General features: G+C 37.4%; 2 protein-coding genes across 2 annotated transcripts; both read left to right on the plus strand.

Annotated features, from left to right (window-relative positions):
• Window positions 1-1427: 1427 nt before the first annotated feature.
• LOC131932052 (uncharacterized) lies at window positions 1428-12671 on the plus strand. The gene is made up of 7 exons (XM_059288916.1): window positions 1428-1573; window positions 3111-3230; window positions 6106-6291; window positions 6731-6880; window positions 9311-9499; window positions 10886-11116; window positions 11566-12671. Exons 1-7 carry the CDS (start codon window positions 1547-1549, stop codon window positions 12388-12390), a joined length of 1728 nt encoding a protein of 575 aa, XP_059144899.1. The 5' UTR covers window positions 1428-1546; the 3' UTR covers window positions 12391-12671.
• Window positions 12672-13175: 504 nt separating this feature from the next.
• LOC131932050 (shematrin-like protein 1) lies at window positions 13176-13763 on the plus strand. Its single transcript, XM_059288913.1, has one exon. The coding sequence runs from the start codon at window positions 13176-13178 to the stop codon at window positions 13761-13763; it is 588 nt and encodes a 195-aa protein (XP_059144896.1).
• Window positions 13764-13997: the final 234 nt, after the last annotated feature.

Here is a 13997-nt window from a genome sequence, read left to right on the forward strand (position 1 = left end):
AAACACACGATGTCATCGAGTGACATCACTAGCTCTTAAACACACGATGTCATCGAATGACATCACTAGTAGTACAACACAAATATGTCATCGAGCGACATCGTTAGCTCTAAAACACAAGATGTCATCGATCAATGTTTAAAGTTTGTTTCTCTCTAGTAGTGGTGGACTGGTCCGCCGGACTACGGGGAAAAAATCGGTACCGTAAAAAAATATCGGTGGGCCCCCAGGTAAAAAAAATATCGGTTGGCCCCAGGTAAAAATTATCGGTGGGTCTCCATGTAAAAAAATCCTTGTGAGCTTCCAGGAAAATTGCTGTACTAGGCCTATTAGTGTTTAGATTTTTTTACAAGCTTTTATTTAACTCACTTCCTCTGTCGTCAGTCGTCAGTCTGTCTAGATCGAAACGGCCGAGCGAAATTGCAGGCATTTCTACGTGACAGATACGGTTCGTACTTGGTACGTGGGTCAAGACATGAAAACAATGCATCATGACATTTAATTAGATTTAATTGGTCGCCTGATTAATTTTTTATGAACTTTTGAGCGATTTCCGATAATCGGAAGTGAAACTTTTTTTACTTTGAATTTTTCAAAAGCCTATCACTTGAGTACTATTACAAATAGATAAATGAAATTTCCCATGTAAGTAAAATATTTAATTATCTAACTTCTGTCAAATTTTGAGTAATTTCCGTTGATCGGAAAAACTAATTTATGCTATTTCCGATTTCTCAAAAACTAATGTAAATTTATAAAGTACTAATAATATTCCACACTATTATGCACATTTTAGTTGGCGTTCACTTGGTGTGCAATTCTTTTTCTACGAGATTTTATTCTATTTTTAAAAAGTTTAAGTATTTAAAATGGAATAAAAATCATGTCTAAATCCCGAGTTGCCATCCCCTGTTGTTTCATATAAGAATATACGAGAAAGTTTAGGGGAGATCACTCCCGGTTTATTTTTAGGTGTGAATGATAAAGTTGCCTATCGGACATGGGGCAGGTGAAGTAGAGTTCACTCGTATACACACACACACACACACACATATATATATATATATATATATATATATATATATATATATATATATATATATATATATATATATATATATATATATGTATATATATATTCCCCAAACTCTTGAGGCAGACCCCACCAACAAACCTCCTTTTAAAAACAGCTCGGTTTGAATGTATTATTACACCAGCTATTAATTGAAAACATCGACTGATGATGGAACTACTTTAAGATAACGAGATGCGTGCTTATATCGTTGTTACTAATTAACCTTAGGTGTGTCGTTTAATTAAGGTCAACATGGATGCTGTTGGTTTAGCTGGTTAAGAAAAAAAAATTCGTTCTCTTTTTGACAACTAATTGTGTCATTTGCTCGTGTCATTTGCTCTTGTCATTTGACAGAGAGTGGTATATATAGAGAGAGAGATGGTGTGGAACTGAGTAATATAGCGCCGGTGAGGCGTTATTTGAGCTTATTAGTCTGATTGAAGTTTGAATTTTATCAATCAAGCGCTGATAATGAATGTCTTGCGTCAAGTGTTATTGGTGAGTTTTCGCCATTTAATGGTCATTGTTATTTTATCTAAAAGCAAGCTTCTTTTTACAAGCTTTTATTTAACTTTAACGTGTTTTTGTCTCTCTTGTGCCTTCTTCTTTGTCCGCCATGTATCGTAACTGCCGAGCGAAATTTCGACCACTTTTAACAGACTGCTTCGTTTCAAACTGTATCTTAAGTAAATTAAAAAAAAAAAAAGAATGTAAGATTCATTAAGAGCAAAATACTTTTGTAACTGTTATACATATAAAATATAAAATTGTTTAGGAATTTTTTTGAGAAATGAAAAGACATTTTTTTTTAAAATTCAAAATAATTTTATTTACCACTGTAGAAAATCAATAGTAAAATACAAAACCATACATTGGAGAAAATGTAGTAATTAAATAAATTGACTTTGTGGATAATGAAAAAAAAACGTTAAAACGGTTAACATAAATTTTCATTAAAATTAATTTTAAAAATTGAGTTTGTTTTAAAATAAATAATTGGGACAATACTTTATGAAAAATAAAGCATGACTGATCTCCCCTAAATTTTATCGTATATTCTTGTATAACATTACTGGGGATGGCAACTAAGAATATAGACATGATTTTTAATCCATTTTAAATTACCTAAACTTTTAAAAATAGAATAGTATCTGGTAGAAAAAAGAAATGCGCGCCATATGAACATCATACAACGTGTGTATAATATTTATAAATCATTAGAATAATTTTTCAAACAGTTAATTGATTAACTAATGAAGTAACATTTCATGTCACAATACATTGCAGTGTTTCTTGAAGAATTTTTTCTCAAGGGGGTGAGAGGGGGGGGGGGGGGGTTGGCGGACACTGGTAAAAAATATATATCTTCTATATAAATTCTATTTCGTTCGAGGTCCGCCCCCCCCCCCCCCCCCACTCTCCCGAATATGCATGAAAGAGACTCTGATACATTGTCTTCAAGTCTTCACCTACTTGTAAAAGTTTAAAACCAAAATCAAACAACTTTTAGTTTGTTCTTAGTTGGACAAAGGCTATGGAAGCAAATCCAAAAAGAAAAGCAGGCTGAAATCGGAGCTTAACCAGTTGACACGTCTACTAAATTGTGCTGGAGGGGATTCCTTTCAACACTAAAATCAAGAACGAAGAAAAAGAAGATAGAAAAAGAGAATTAGATCGACTATCTCTCACAAAAAAAAAACAGTACTCTAGGTATGGGCTTGAAAGTCGAGTAAGTCGAATAAGTTCAATTCCAGTTACCAGATATTGCTGAAAAGTTTATACAGATCTTCTAAGTATTTATATATAGAATTTCTTCAGCCTATGTGTCACGGTACTCAAGTTATCGTGCTCACAGACAAACACACAGACACACGGACAAAGTTACAAAGACCAGTTAACACGTAAGACGCCGAAAGAATGATAAATTTGTCCGATTTTTTTGTCCGATTAAAATGTCCTTTACACTCCGCAAAAAATTATTGATGTGCAAAACATTGAAAACTGTCAAAATTGGCATTGCTGAAAATCTCAAAAGGTGTTGGTGGCTGTTCTTGAGACCGCAGCAGCGCTCAGCGCAGAAGAAATAGCAGCGGAAGCCAAGAATAATAAAAACATAATGGCGTTACAAGAAATAATGACCTTACTCGCCAAACAGGTAAGTCGTTAGATAAACAGGTATGTCATTAGATAAACAGGTACGTCATTAGATAGACAGTTATCATTAGATAAACAGGTAGGGCATTAGATAGACAGTTATCATTAGATAAACAGGTACGTCATTAGATAGACAGTTATCATTAGACAAACAGGTAGATATTAGATAAACAGGTAGGTTATTAGATAAACAGGTAGGTCATTAGATAAACAGATGTCATTAGATAAACAGTTATCATTAGATAAACAGGTATGTCATTAGATAAACTGGTAGGTTATTAGATAAACCGGTAGATCATTAGATAAACAGGTAGGTCATTAGATAAACAGATAGGTCATTAGATAAACAGATAGGTCATTAGATAAACAGATAGGTCATTAGATAAACAGATAGGTCATTAGATAAACGGATAGGTCATTAGATAAACAGGTAGGTCATTAGATATACAGGTAGGTCATTAGATAAACAGATAGGTCATTAGATAAACAGGTAGGTCATTAGATAAACAGTTATCATTAAATAAACAGGTATGTCATTAGATAAACTGGTAGGTTATTAGATAAACAGATAGGTCATTAGATAAACAGGTAGGTCATTAGATAAACAGGTAGGTCATTAGATAAACAGGTAGATCATTAGATAAACAAGTAGGTCATTAGATAAACAGGTAGGTCATTAGATAAACAGGTAGGTCATTAGTAAACAGATAGGTCATTAGATAAACAGGTAGGTCATTAGGTAAACAGGTAGATCATTAGATAAACAAGTAGGTCATTAGATAAACAGGTAGGTCATTAGATAAACAGGTAGGTCATTAGATAAACAGTTAACATTAGATAAACAGGTATGTCATTAGATAAACTGGTAGGTTATTAGATAAAAAATAGGTCATTAGATAAACAGGTAGGTCATTAGATAAACAAGTAGGTCATTAGATAAACAGGTAGGTCATTAGATAAACAGGTAGGTCATTAGATAAACAGGTAGGTCATTAGATAAACAGGTAGGTCATTAGATAAACAGGTAGGTCATTAGATAAACAGGTAGGTCATTAGGTAAACAGGTAGATCATTAGATAAACAAGTAGGTTATTAGATAAACAGGTAGGTCATTAGATAAACAGGTAGGTCATTAGATAAACAGTTAACATTAGATAAACAGGTATGTCATTAGATAAACTGGTAGGTTATTAGATAAACAAGTAGGTCATTAGATAAACAGGTAGGTCATTAGATAAACAAGTAGGTCATTAGATAAAAAATAGGTCATTAGATAAACAAGTAGGTCATTAGATAAACAGGTAGGTCATTAGATAAACAGGTATGTCATTAGATAAACAAGTAGGTCATTAGATAAACAGGTAGGTCATTAGATAAACAGGTAGATCATTAGATAAACAGGTAGGTCATTAGATAAACAGGTAGGTCATTAGTAAAACAGGTAGGTCATTAGATAAACAGGAAGGTCATTAGATAAACAGGTAGGTTATTAGATAAACAGATAGGTCATTAGATATACAGGTAGGTCATTAGATAAACAGGTAGGTCATTAGATAAACAGGTAGGTCATTAGATAAACAAGTAGGTCATTAGATAAACAGATAGGTCATTAGATAAACAGATAGGTCATTAGATAAACAGATAGGTCATTAGATAAACAGATAGGTCATTAGATAAACGGATAGTTCATTAGATAAACAGGTAGGTCATTAGATAAACAGGTAGGTCATTAGATAAACAGATAGGTCATTAGATAAACAGGTAGGTCATTAGATAAACAGGTAGGTCATTAGATAAACAGTTAACATTAGATAAACAGGTATGTCATTAGATAAACTGGTAGGTTATTAGATAAAAAATAGGTCATTAGATAAACAGGTAGGTCATTAGATAAAAAAGTAGGTCATTAGATAAACAGGTAGGTCATAAGATAAACATATAGGTCATTAGATAAACAGGTAGGTCATTAGATAAACAGGTAGGTCATTAGATAAACAAGTAGGTCATTAGATAAACAGGTAGGTCATTAGATAAACAGGTAGATCATTAGATAAACAGGTAGGTCATTAGATAAACAGGTAGGTCATTAGTAAAACAGGTAGGTCATTAGATAAACAGGAAGGTCATTAGATAAACAGGTAGGTCATTAGATAAACAGGTAGGTCATTAGATAAACAGGTAGGTCATTAGATAAACAGGTAGGTCATTAGATAAATAAGTAGGTCATTAGATAAACAGGTAGGTCATTAGATAAACAGGTATGTCATTAGATAAACAAGTAGGTCATTAGATAAACAGTTATCATTAGATAAACATGTAGGTCATTAGATAAACAGGTAGGTGATTGGATAAACAGATGGTCATTAGACAAACAGGTAAGTCATTTATAGGTCTTTGGATCGGCAGTTAAGTTAAGTCATTTGATAGAAGCGTAGGCCATAGTTAGAGGTGTTTGACGGAATGATAGGTCATTGAACTGGCATTGAAATAATTTGACAGACATGTAGGTCATTAGATAGAAGAGTAGGTCTTTAATTAACAAGCAGTTCATTAGCTATGCTGGTGATCAGATAGTTTCTCATTAGGTAGGCGAGTAAGTGTTTTAATAACCAAATAGATAGCTAAAGATGATAAATTATAAACACGACAGTAATTTGATGAACAAGTGCATTACTATTCTAGTTTACAAATGATGTTAAGTTTTTATCTTGATTTATATTGTAGGCTTATGACATTGAAGTAGAATTTTCTTCACAAAAATTTCCTGATAACGCATTCAATGCAGCCCCTAACTCCACACTATTTACATGAGACCTTCACTTTATTTGCAATTGACCTTGACCTAACAGTATTTGCGTGTGACCTTGACCTAACAGGCCCTGGTCCAACAGTTCAGCATGGAGGAGAAGATTCGCTCAGAAGCTGGGTCGGGCTTGAAGCAGGTCAAAGTGGACACGGAAGGTTTGGATTCCTACTACATCAACCACCACACCGGCCGCTACATGAACGCCATGCACGACCACTCCAACGCCATGCTGACCATAGGTCAAGGTGAAGGTCAGGTCAGTCAAAGGGACAATTTATTCAAACCCCAAATGTTGTTCTGGTATGGCGTACATTTTAATGTAGTATATTAATTGTTAATTTAATGGTGAACATTTTAAACACACAAAGGTATGGCGTATATTTGAATGGTGTTTATGAATAGTTCATTTAATTGTGTACATTTTAAACACACAAAGGTATGGCGTACATTTTAATGGTGTATATGAGTAGTTCATTTAATGTTGTATGGTGTACATTGTTAGGTAGTATGTATATGTATATGTATATACGTGTACGTGTACGTGTACGTGTACGCGTACGTACACAATCAACTATACGCCTTTATATATATATATATATATATATATATATATATATATATATATATATATATATATATATATATATATATATATATATATAAAGGCGTATATAGTTGATTTTGACTTTCTGCAGTTCAATTTCTACGGTGTTGAGTTCCGGACACGTCACAACGATTACGTCATGAAGCAGCCGGCGGATGACAAAACGTATCACAAATTGGCCGACGTCGTGCTGCCCCATGTTCCACCCGCAGTTCTCGCCAAGCGAACGGTCCAGGAACAGGTCAGTTCCCTAAAACATGAGTTCCCTCAACATATCTAGTTCCCTGAACACATCTAGTTCCCTGAACACATCTAGTTCCCTGAACACACGACTTCCCTGAAAACATCTAGTTCCCTGAACACATCTAGTTCCCTGAACACATGAGTTCCCTGAAAACACATGAGTTCCCTGAAAACATCTAGTTCCCTGAACACATCTAGTTCCCTGAACACATGCGTTCCCTGAAAAATCTAGTTCCCTGAACACATCTTGTTCCCAGAACAGTTCTAGTTCCATGAACACATAAGTCCCCTGAACACATCTAGTTCCCTGAACACATCTAGTTCCATGAACACATAAGTCCCCTGAACACATCTAGTTCCCTGAACACATCTAGTTCCCTGAACACACGACTTCCCTGAAAACATCTAGTTCCCTGAACACATCTAGTTCCCTGAACACATCTTGTTCCCAGAACAGTTCTAGTTCCATGAACAAATAAGTCCCCTGAACACATCTAGTTCCCTGAACACATCTTGTTCCCAGAACAGTTCTAGTTCCATGAACACATAAGTCCCCTGAACACATCTAGTTCCCTGAACACACCTAGTTCCATGAACACATCTAGTTCCATGAACACATGCGTTCCCTGAAAAATCTAGTTCCCTGAACACATCTTTTTCCCAGAACAGTTCTAGTTCCATGAACACATAAGTCCCCTGATCACATCTAGTTCCCTGAACACATCTAGTTCCCTGAACACATCTAGTTCCATGAACACATAAGTCCACTGATCACATCTAGTTCCCTGAACACATCTAGTTCCCTGAACATATCTAGTTCCCTGAACACATATAGTTCCATGAACACATATAGTTCCATGACTTAGGCGTGATTATTTACTAGGCATTGTTATACACTTGCGACAGCTAATTATCGTATTTCTTAAAAATAAATATAACGAAAAATATGTAAAACTGTATGATTACCTTTATTTTAGGGACATAACACCCCGTCCCCTTTTTAGCAACTGTGTGTTTGTGTGTGTGAGGGGGGGGTGTTTTTGTAAACAGCAATACATTTTGCACGGAACCATTCAAAATCTAGATTATGCTAATCTAAACAAAAAATAAATAAATAAAAAGTGTGTAGGCCTGTAGCAGATTAGAGCAAGTCGGTGACAATTATTTAAAGTAGACGTAGATGTATCTCTTGTTTGAAGAAAATTAAAATAGTATGAGTATATGTCAGAAGGTTCGTGTGTATGTACAACAGTATGTTCGTATATGTGTGTGTAAAGCTGTAGTTTCGCGTGTGTATTTCTGCAAGGTTTCAAAAGACATGTGTGTATGTCTGTAAGTATGTATGTCTGTAGGTTTGTGTGTATGTGCGTGCAACAGTAGGCTACAGAAGGTTTGTGAGTGCCGAGGTGTGTAAGTGTCACATACCATGGTGTCGGGGATTTCGTCTAAAGGTGTCTTGGTAAGACACCATGTGTTGATGTAACACAATGGTGTCTTGGTGTAACACCGTATCATGTTATAACACCACTGTTTCTTGGGTGTGACACCACGGTGTCTTTGGGGTGACACCATTTCTTGATGTTAGACTATGTTGTTATGGGTGTGACACCATATCTGGATGTGACACCATATCTTAATGTGACACAATATCTTGATGTCTTTGTGTTACACTACGGTGTTTCGGGTGTGACACCATATCATGATGTGACACAATATCCTAATGTGACACCATGGTGTCTTAATGTGACATATATTCGTGTGACACCATACCTTGATGTGACACCACGGTATCCTGATGTGACACCACGGTGTCTTAATGTGACATATCTTGATGTGACACCATATTTTGATGTGACACAAAGGTGTCTTTATGTTACACCTCGGTGTTTTGGATGTGACACCATATCTTGAAGTGACACCACGGTGTTTCGTGATGTAGCACAATATCCTGATGTGACACCATGGTGTCTTAATGTGACATATCTTGATGTGACACAAAAGTGTCTTTATGGTACACCTCGTTTTTTTGGATGTGACACCATATCTTGAAGTGACACGACGGTGTTTCGTGATGTAGCACAATATCCTGATGTGACACCATGGTGTCTTAATGTGACATAATCTTAGTGTGACACCATATCTTGACGTGACACCATATCTTGACGTGACACCATATCTTAACGTGACACCATATCTTGATGTGACACCATGGTGTCTTGATGTGACATATCTTGATGTGACACCATATCTTAACGTGACACCATATCTTGATGTGACACCATATCTTGATGTGACACCATATCTTGACGTGACACCATATCTTGACGTGACACCATATCTTGACGTGACACCATATCTTGACGTGACACCATATCTTGATGTGACACCATAGTGTCATCACGACGCTGACTGCAGTATTCTCGCCCAGGTGGAAGAAATGAGGGAATGGTTCAGAGCGTGGAAGCACCAGAACCCCTACCCGCGAGACTACAGGCCCTACTTCGTGCCACACCTCTGTTACATGGAGGGGGCGTGGACCAGAAGCAGCGTCAACATCGATGAGCCGTTTTTCAGCGATAGACACGCCATAGACGCCGCGACCTGGTTTGACCTACAGGTCAGTAGGTTTAACTCTCGCATTCAGATCACTAGGTTCAGTGGCGTAGGCAGGGGGGGGGGTTAGGGGGGTCATAACGCCCCCCATAGACCCCTCGGTATATATATAAAAAGTATGAGGGGGGTGCAAATCGAAAGTTTGAGGGGGAGGGGGGTGCTAATCGAAAGTTTGAGGGGGGGGGGTGCAAATCGAAAGTTTGAGGGGGGGTGCAAATCGAAAGTTTGAGGGGGGGTGCAAATCGAAAATTTGAGGGGGGGGGGGTGCAAATCGAAAGTTTGAGGGGGGGGGGTGCAAATCGAAAGTTTGAGGGGGGGGGTGCAAATCGAAAGTTTGTCCCCGGGTGAAAATTGGAACCCCCCCCCCCCCCTTTGAGACAATCCTGGCTACGCCACTGACTAGGTTTAAGCTCTCATATTCAGCTCAGTGGGTTTAAGCTCTCTTTTTTAAGTTTAATAGGTCCCACATTTAGATCAGTAGATTTAAGATTGCTTTTTTTTTTTTAATTTATTAGGTTCCGCATTTAGATCAGTAGGTTTAAGCTCTCTATGAAAAAAATAACGTTCAATCAAAAGATTTAAGCACTCATTAAAAAATATCATGCCTCTTTTCAATAACCATACAGTAGGGGTCGGCGTGGTCCAGTCGGTAAAGCTCATGGTTGCTAAACCGAAAAGTCTCGAGTTCGAACCCTCGGGCAGATGAGGCTCGTTACCTGGGGACAGCAACTCTTCTAGGAGAGTCAACTCCAAAATCAAACAACTGCTGCCTTGTAGTTTGTTCTTGGTTGGACAAAGGCTATGGAAGCAAATCCAAAAAGAAAAGCAGGCTGAAATCTAAGTCAATGGCCTCAATGGCGCAAAACCAGTTGACACGTATCCTTAATTGTGATGGAAGCGTGGTCGAGTCGGTAAAGCTCATGGTTGATAAATTCGAAAAAAGTGTCGAGTTCAAACCCTCTGGCAGATAAGACTCGATCTCTCCCAACATTAATAATTAAGAACGAAGAAGAAGAAGAATAACCATACTTTGTTTGTCCTTTCACATATAAACATTTTTAAAAAAATTGAATTCGCAATAACAAATAAATGTTTGGTCTAACGATAATGAAAAATAAATAGAAAATGAACGGAACTTTCGGGCCTAAAACAATTGTGACTTAAAATTTGACGGGATTAGGTGATCAATTCATATTTTACAAACTAATACAAGTTTCCAATATAAACTTTATCATTTTGTGTGCAGTTTTCCGTTGCACCTCTTTCCGGTCACCGATAATCACATTCCTTTTTTTAAAAGTATCTAATAAATCGGGAGTGATCTCCCCTCAACTTTCTTGTATAAATTATAAATGTTGACGCTTTGTGACGTTCTGTTGATACACCGCAGGAGAAGATACGGTTTACAGGCTACACCGGGACGTCCAGTGCTGGGGAGAACTACGCCTTCCTGCCCACCGCCATCATGAACATCACCCAGGATGGATCGTCAGAGTACGCACAGTGGAACTACAGGGTCCTTTGTCATAGGCTCTCTGTTGATGTGCCCACCTCGTACTTGGTTCTACAGGATGACGTGTCCACCAGGTTGGCTAAAAATTACAACATGGAAAAGCTCGCGGTAAGTTATGTGGGGGGGGGGGGGTCATTGGTCCAGGTAAGTTATGTGAGGGTCACTATACGGGGTAAGTTATGTGAGGGTCACTTTTCGGGTAAGTTATGTGATGGTCACTGGTCGTGGTAAGTTAGGAGAGGGTCATATATATATATATATATATATATATATATATATATATATATATATATATATATATATATATATATATATATATATATATATATATATATATATATATATATATAAATATATAAATATATAAATATATAAATATATAAATATATAAATATATATATATATATATATATATATGTATATATATATATATATATATATATATATATATATATATATATATATATATATATATATATATATATATATATATATATATATATATATATATATATATATGATGGACAACAAGATCAATGTTTGTTTTCCTTTTGTAGACCACACGAGCCGCGAGATACAAAATAGTCAGCCCAGATGACCAAAAATTTTCCTACTGGTCTAAATTAGATTCCTACATGGCGGAAATTCCAGGCCAAGATAACTATGGAGCGAAAATCCACGACACTTTCTTTGGCGCGCCCCTCTACTCCGCGAAGCCCGGATCCACGGCCCTGCTGAACGTGGCGTACTACCACCACCGCTACAAAATGGACCCCAAGCAACAGCCTCTCATCCGTGGGTTCTCCGACCCTAATATCTACATGGCGGAAAACACGCAAGAAAAGGTGTTCCCCGTCTCGGCAACAATGTGCAAGGGGGACGTCTGCAAAACGTACGTGAAACGGATGAGCTACGCGCTGCCCACGGAGATAATTTACCTGACCCCCCTGTCAAACTGGAACCCCTACAACCTGGTCTACCACGGAAAGGACCCCACCTCCATTGTCACCAAAAACAAACGAGGCGGGGGTGTGACCGAAAAGGATGCCTACAACGGGACGAACTACAGCACCTACTACCGCACTCCGATTGAGTTATTCGCCGGTGGGGAGATAGGCCATGACCCAGCCGACACCACAGTAGCCTACGTTGGGGTCCTAGACCCCGAGGGTAACGTGCGAAACGTCTCCTCCTCCGGGTTCAGAAATCAACTCCCCCCCATCGAGGGTCTCGGGATCCTGCGAACTCGGTACTCGCTCATGCCTGTTCACATGGAAAGCTCGACAGTCTGGAAAGAAACCAACGCCCTTAAGAAAATCATCATGAACATGTACGGTCAGGAAAAGTTTTTGATCGAGAAGCTAATTAAGCCTACAGCATGAAACTTCGACTTTAAAACTATCTGACGCTTATAATCTGCAAAACACCTTGTACTGAACCAAAATATAAAGTATTTATATTAAAGGCCTACATTTATTTACATTTGTTAAGCAGAGCTATTGTTGCTGGAAACATATAAAACATAGCTATCTCTCTCTCTCTCTCTCTCTCTCTCTCTCTCTCTCTTTCTATGGTATATTAAATAAAAGTTGTTTAAATTCACCATTGTTAGGTGAGACTTTTCAAATAGTTTGACAATCGCATTTTATCATTAAACTATTTTTACACCAATTTTTATTTTGCTTTTGAATGTATGACCTGTGCATCTGTTCTGCCCTTTCTTTGCTTTATTTCCAATAGGCAACTACTGACATTTGCATTCTACTCTGTCTTTCACACTTTTAAACGTTGGTGTGTCTGCTACTCTTATGAAGTATGGTGGCGTAATAACTGGTTAATAGTGTTTCTTCCAGCCATCTCTTCGAAACGAAAAGAAATTTATGTAGAAAATATATACTTTTAACAGTGCCCCCCCCCCCCCCCGGAGAAATAAGTCTGGAGGAAGCACTGCTGGTATAGTCAACCAATATAACGCCTATGGTAAAGTCAAGCGATATAACGCCTATAGTAAAGTCAAGCAATATAACGCCTATGGTAAAGTCAAGCGATATAACGCCTATAGTAAAGTCAAGCAATATAACGCCTATAGTAGAGCAAAAGCGGTATAACGCCTATAGTAAAGTCAAGCAATATAACGCCTATAGTAAAGTCAAGCAATATAACGTATATGTTAAAGTCAAGCGATATAACGCCTATAGTAAAGTCAAGCAATATAACGCCTATAGTAGAGCAAAAGCGGTATAACGCCTATAGTAAAGTCAAGCAATATAACGCCTATGGTAAAGTCAAGCGATATAACGTCTATAGTAAAGGCAAGCAATATAACGCCTATAGTAAAGTCAACCAATATAACGCCTATGGTAAAGTTAAGCGATATAACGCCGATGGTAGAGTCAAGCGATGTAACGCCTATGGTAAGGTCAACCAATATAACGCGTATGGTAAAGTCAACCAATGTAACGCCTATGGTAAAGTCAACCAATATAACGCCTATGGTAAAGTCAAGCAATTTAACGCCTATGGTAAAGTCAACCAATATAACGCCTATGGTAAAGTCAAGCGATATAACGCCTATGGTAAAGTCAAGCGATATAACGCCTATGGTAAAGTCAACCAATATAACGCCTATGGTAAAGTTAAGCGATATAACGCCGATGGTAAAGTCAAGCGATGTAACGCCTATGGTAAGGCCAACCAATATAACGCGTATGGTAAAGTCAACCAATATAACGCCTATGGTAAAGTCAACCAATAATTAAAAAAAACATCTTTGGTAAAGTCAAGCGATATAACGCCTATGGTAAAGTCAACCAATATAACGCCAATGGTAAAGTCAAGCGATATAACGCCTATGGTAAAGTCAAGCGATATTACGCCTATGGTAAAGTCAACAAATATAACGCCTATGGTAAAGTCTATCACGCCTATGTTATTAATTTCCACAACGTGACGCCACTGTCAACTATCCTTCTGGTATGACCCGCCTATG

The sequence above is a fragment of the Physella acuta genome, unplaced genomic scaffold (genome assembly GCF_028476545.2).
Source record: "Physella acuta isolate Inbredline_101_S28 unplaced genomic scaffold, ASM2847654v3 ptg002078l, whole genome shotgun sequence".
Lineage (NCBI taxonomy): Eukaryota > Metazoa > Mollusca > Gastropoda > Physidae > Physella > Physella acuta.

What these genes read in the sequence shown, in the direction of transcription:
- LOC131932050 (XM_059288913.1), top strand. Translation starts at nt 13,176, where the DNA reads ATGTTAAAGTCAAGCGATATAACGCCTATAGTAAAGTCAAGCAATATA.
- LOC131932052 (XM_059288916.1), top strand. Translation starts at nt 1,547, where the DNA reads ATGAATGTCTTGCGTCAAGTGTTATTG. An exon ending in TGACCTTACTCGCCAAACAG is followed by an intron (nt 3,231 to 6,105) that starts GTAAGTCGTTAG and finishes TTGACCTAACAG; the next exon opens with GCCCTGGTCCAACAGTTCAG. An exon ending in AGCGAACGGTCCAGGAACAG is followed by an intron (nt 6,881 to 9,310) that starts GTCAGTTCCCTA and finishes ATTCTCGCCCAG; the next exon opens with GTGGAAGAAATGAGGGAATG.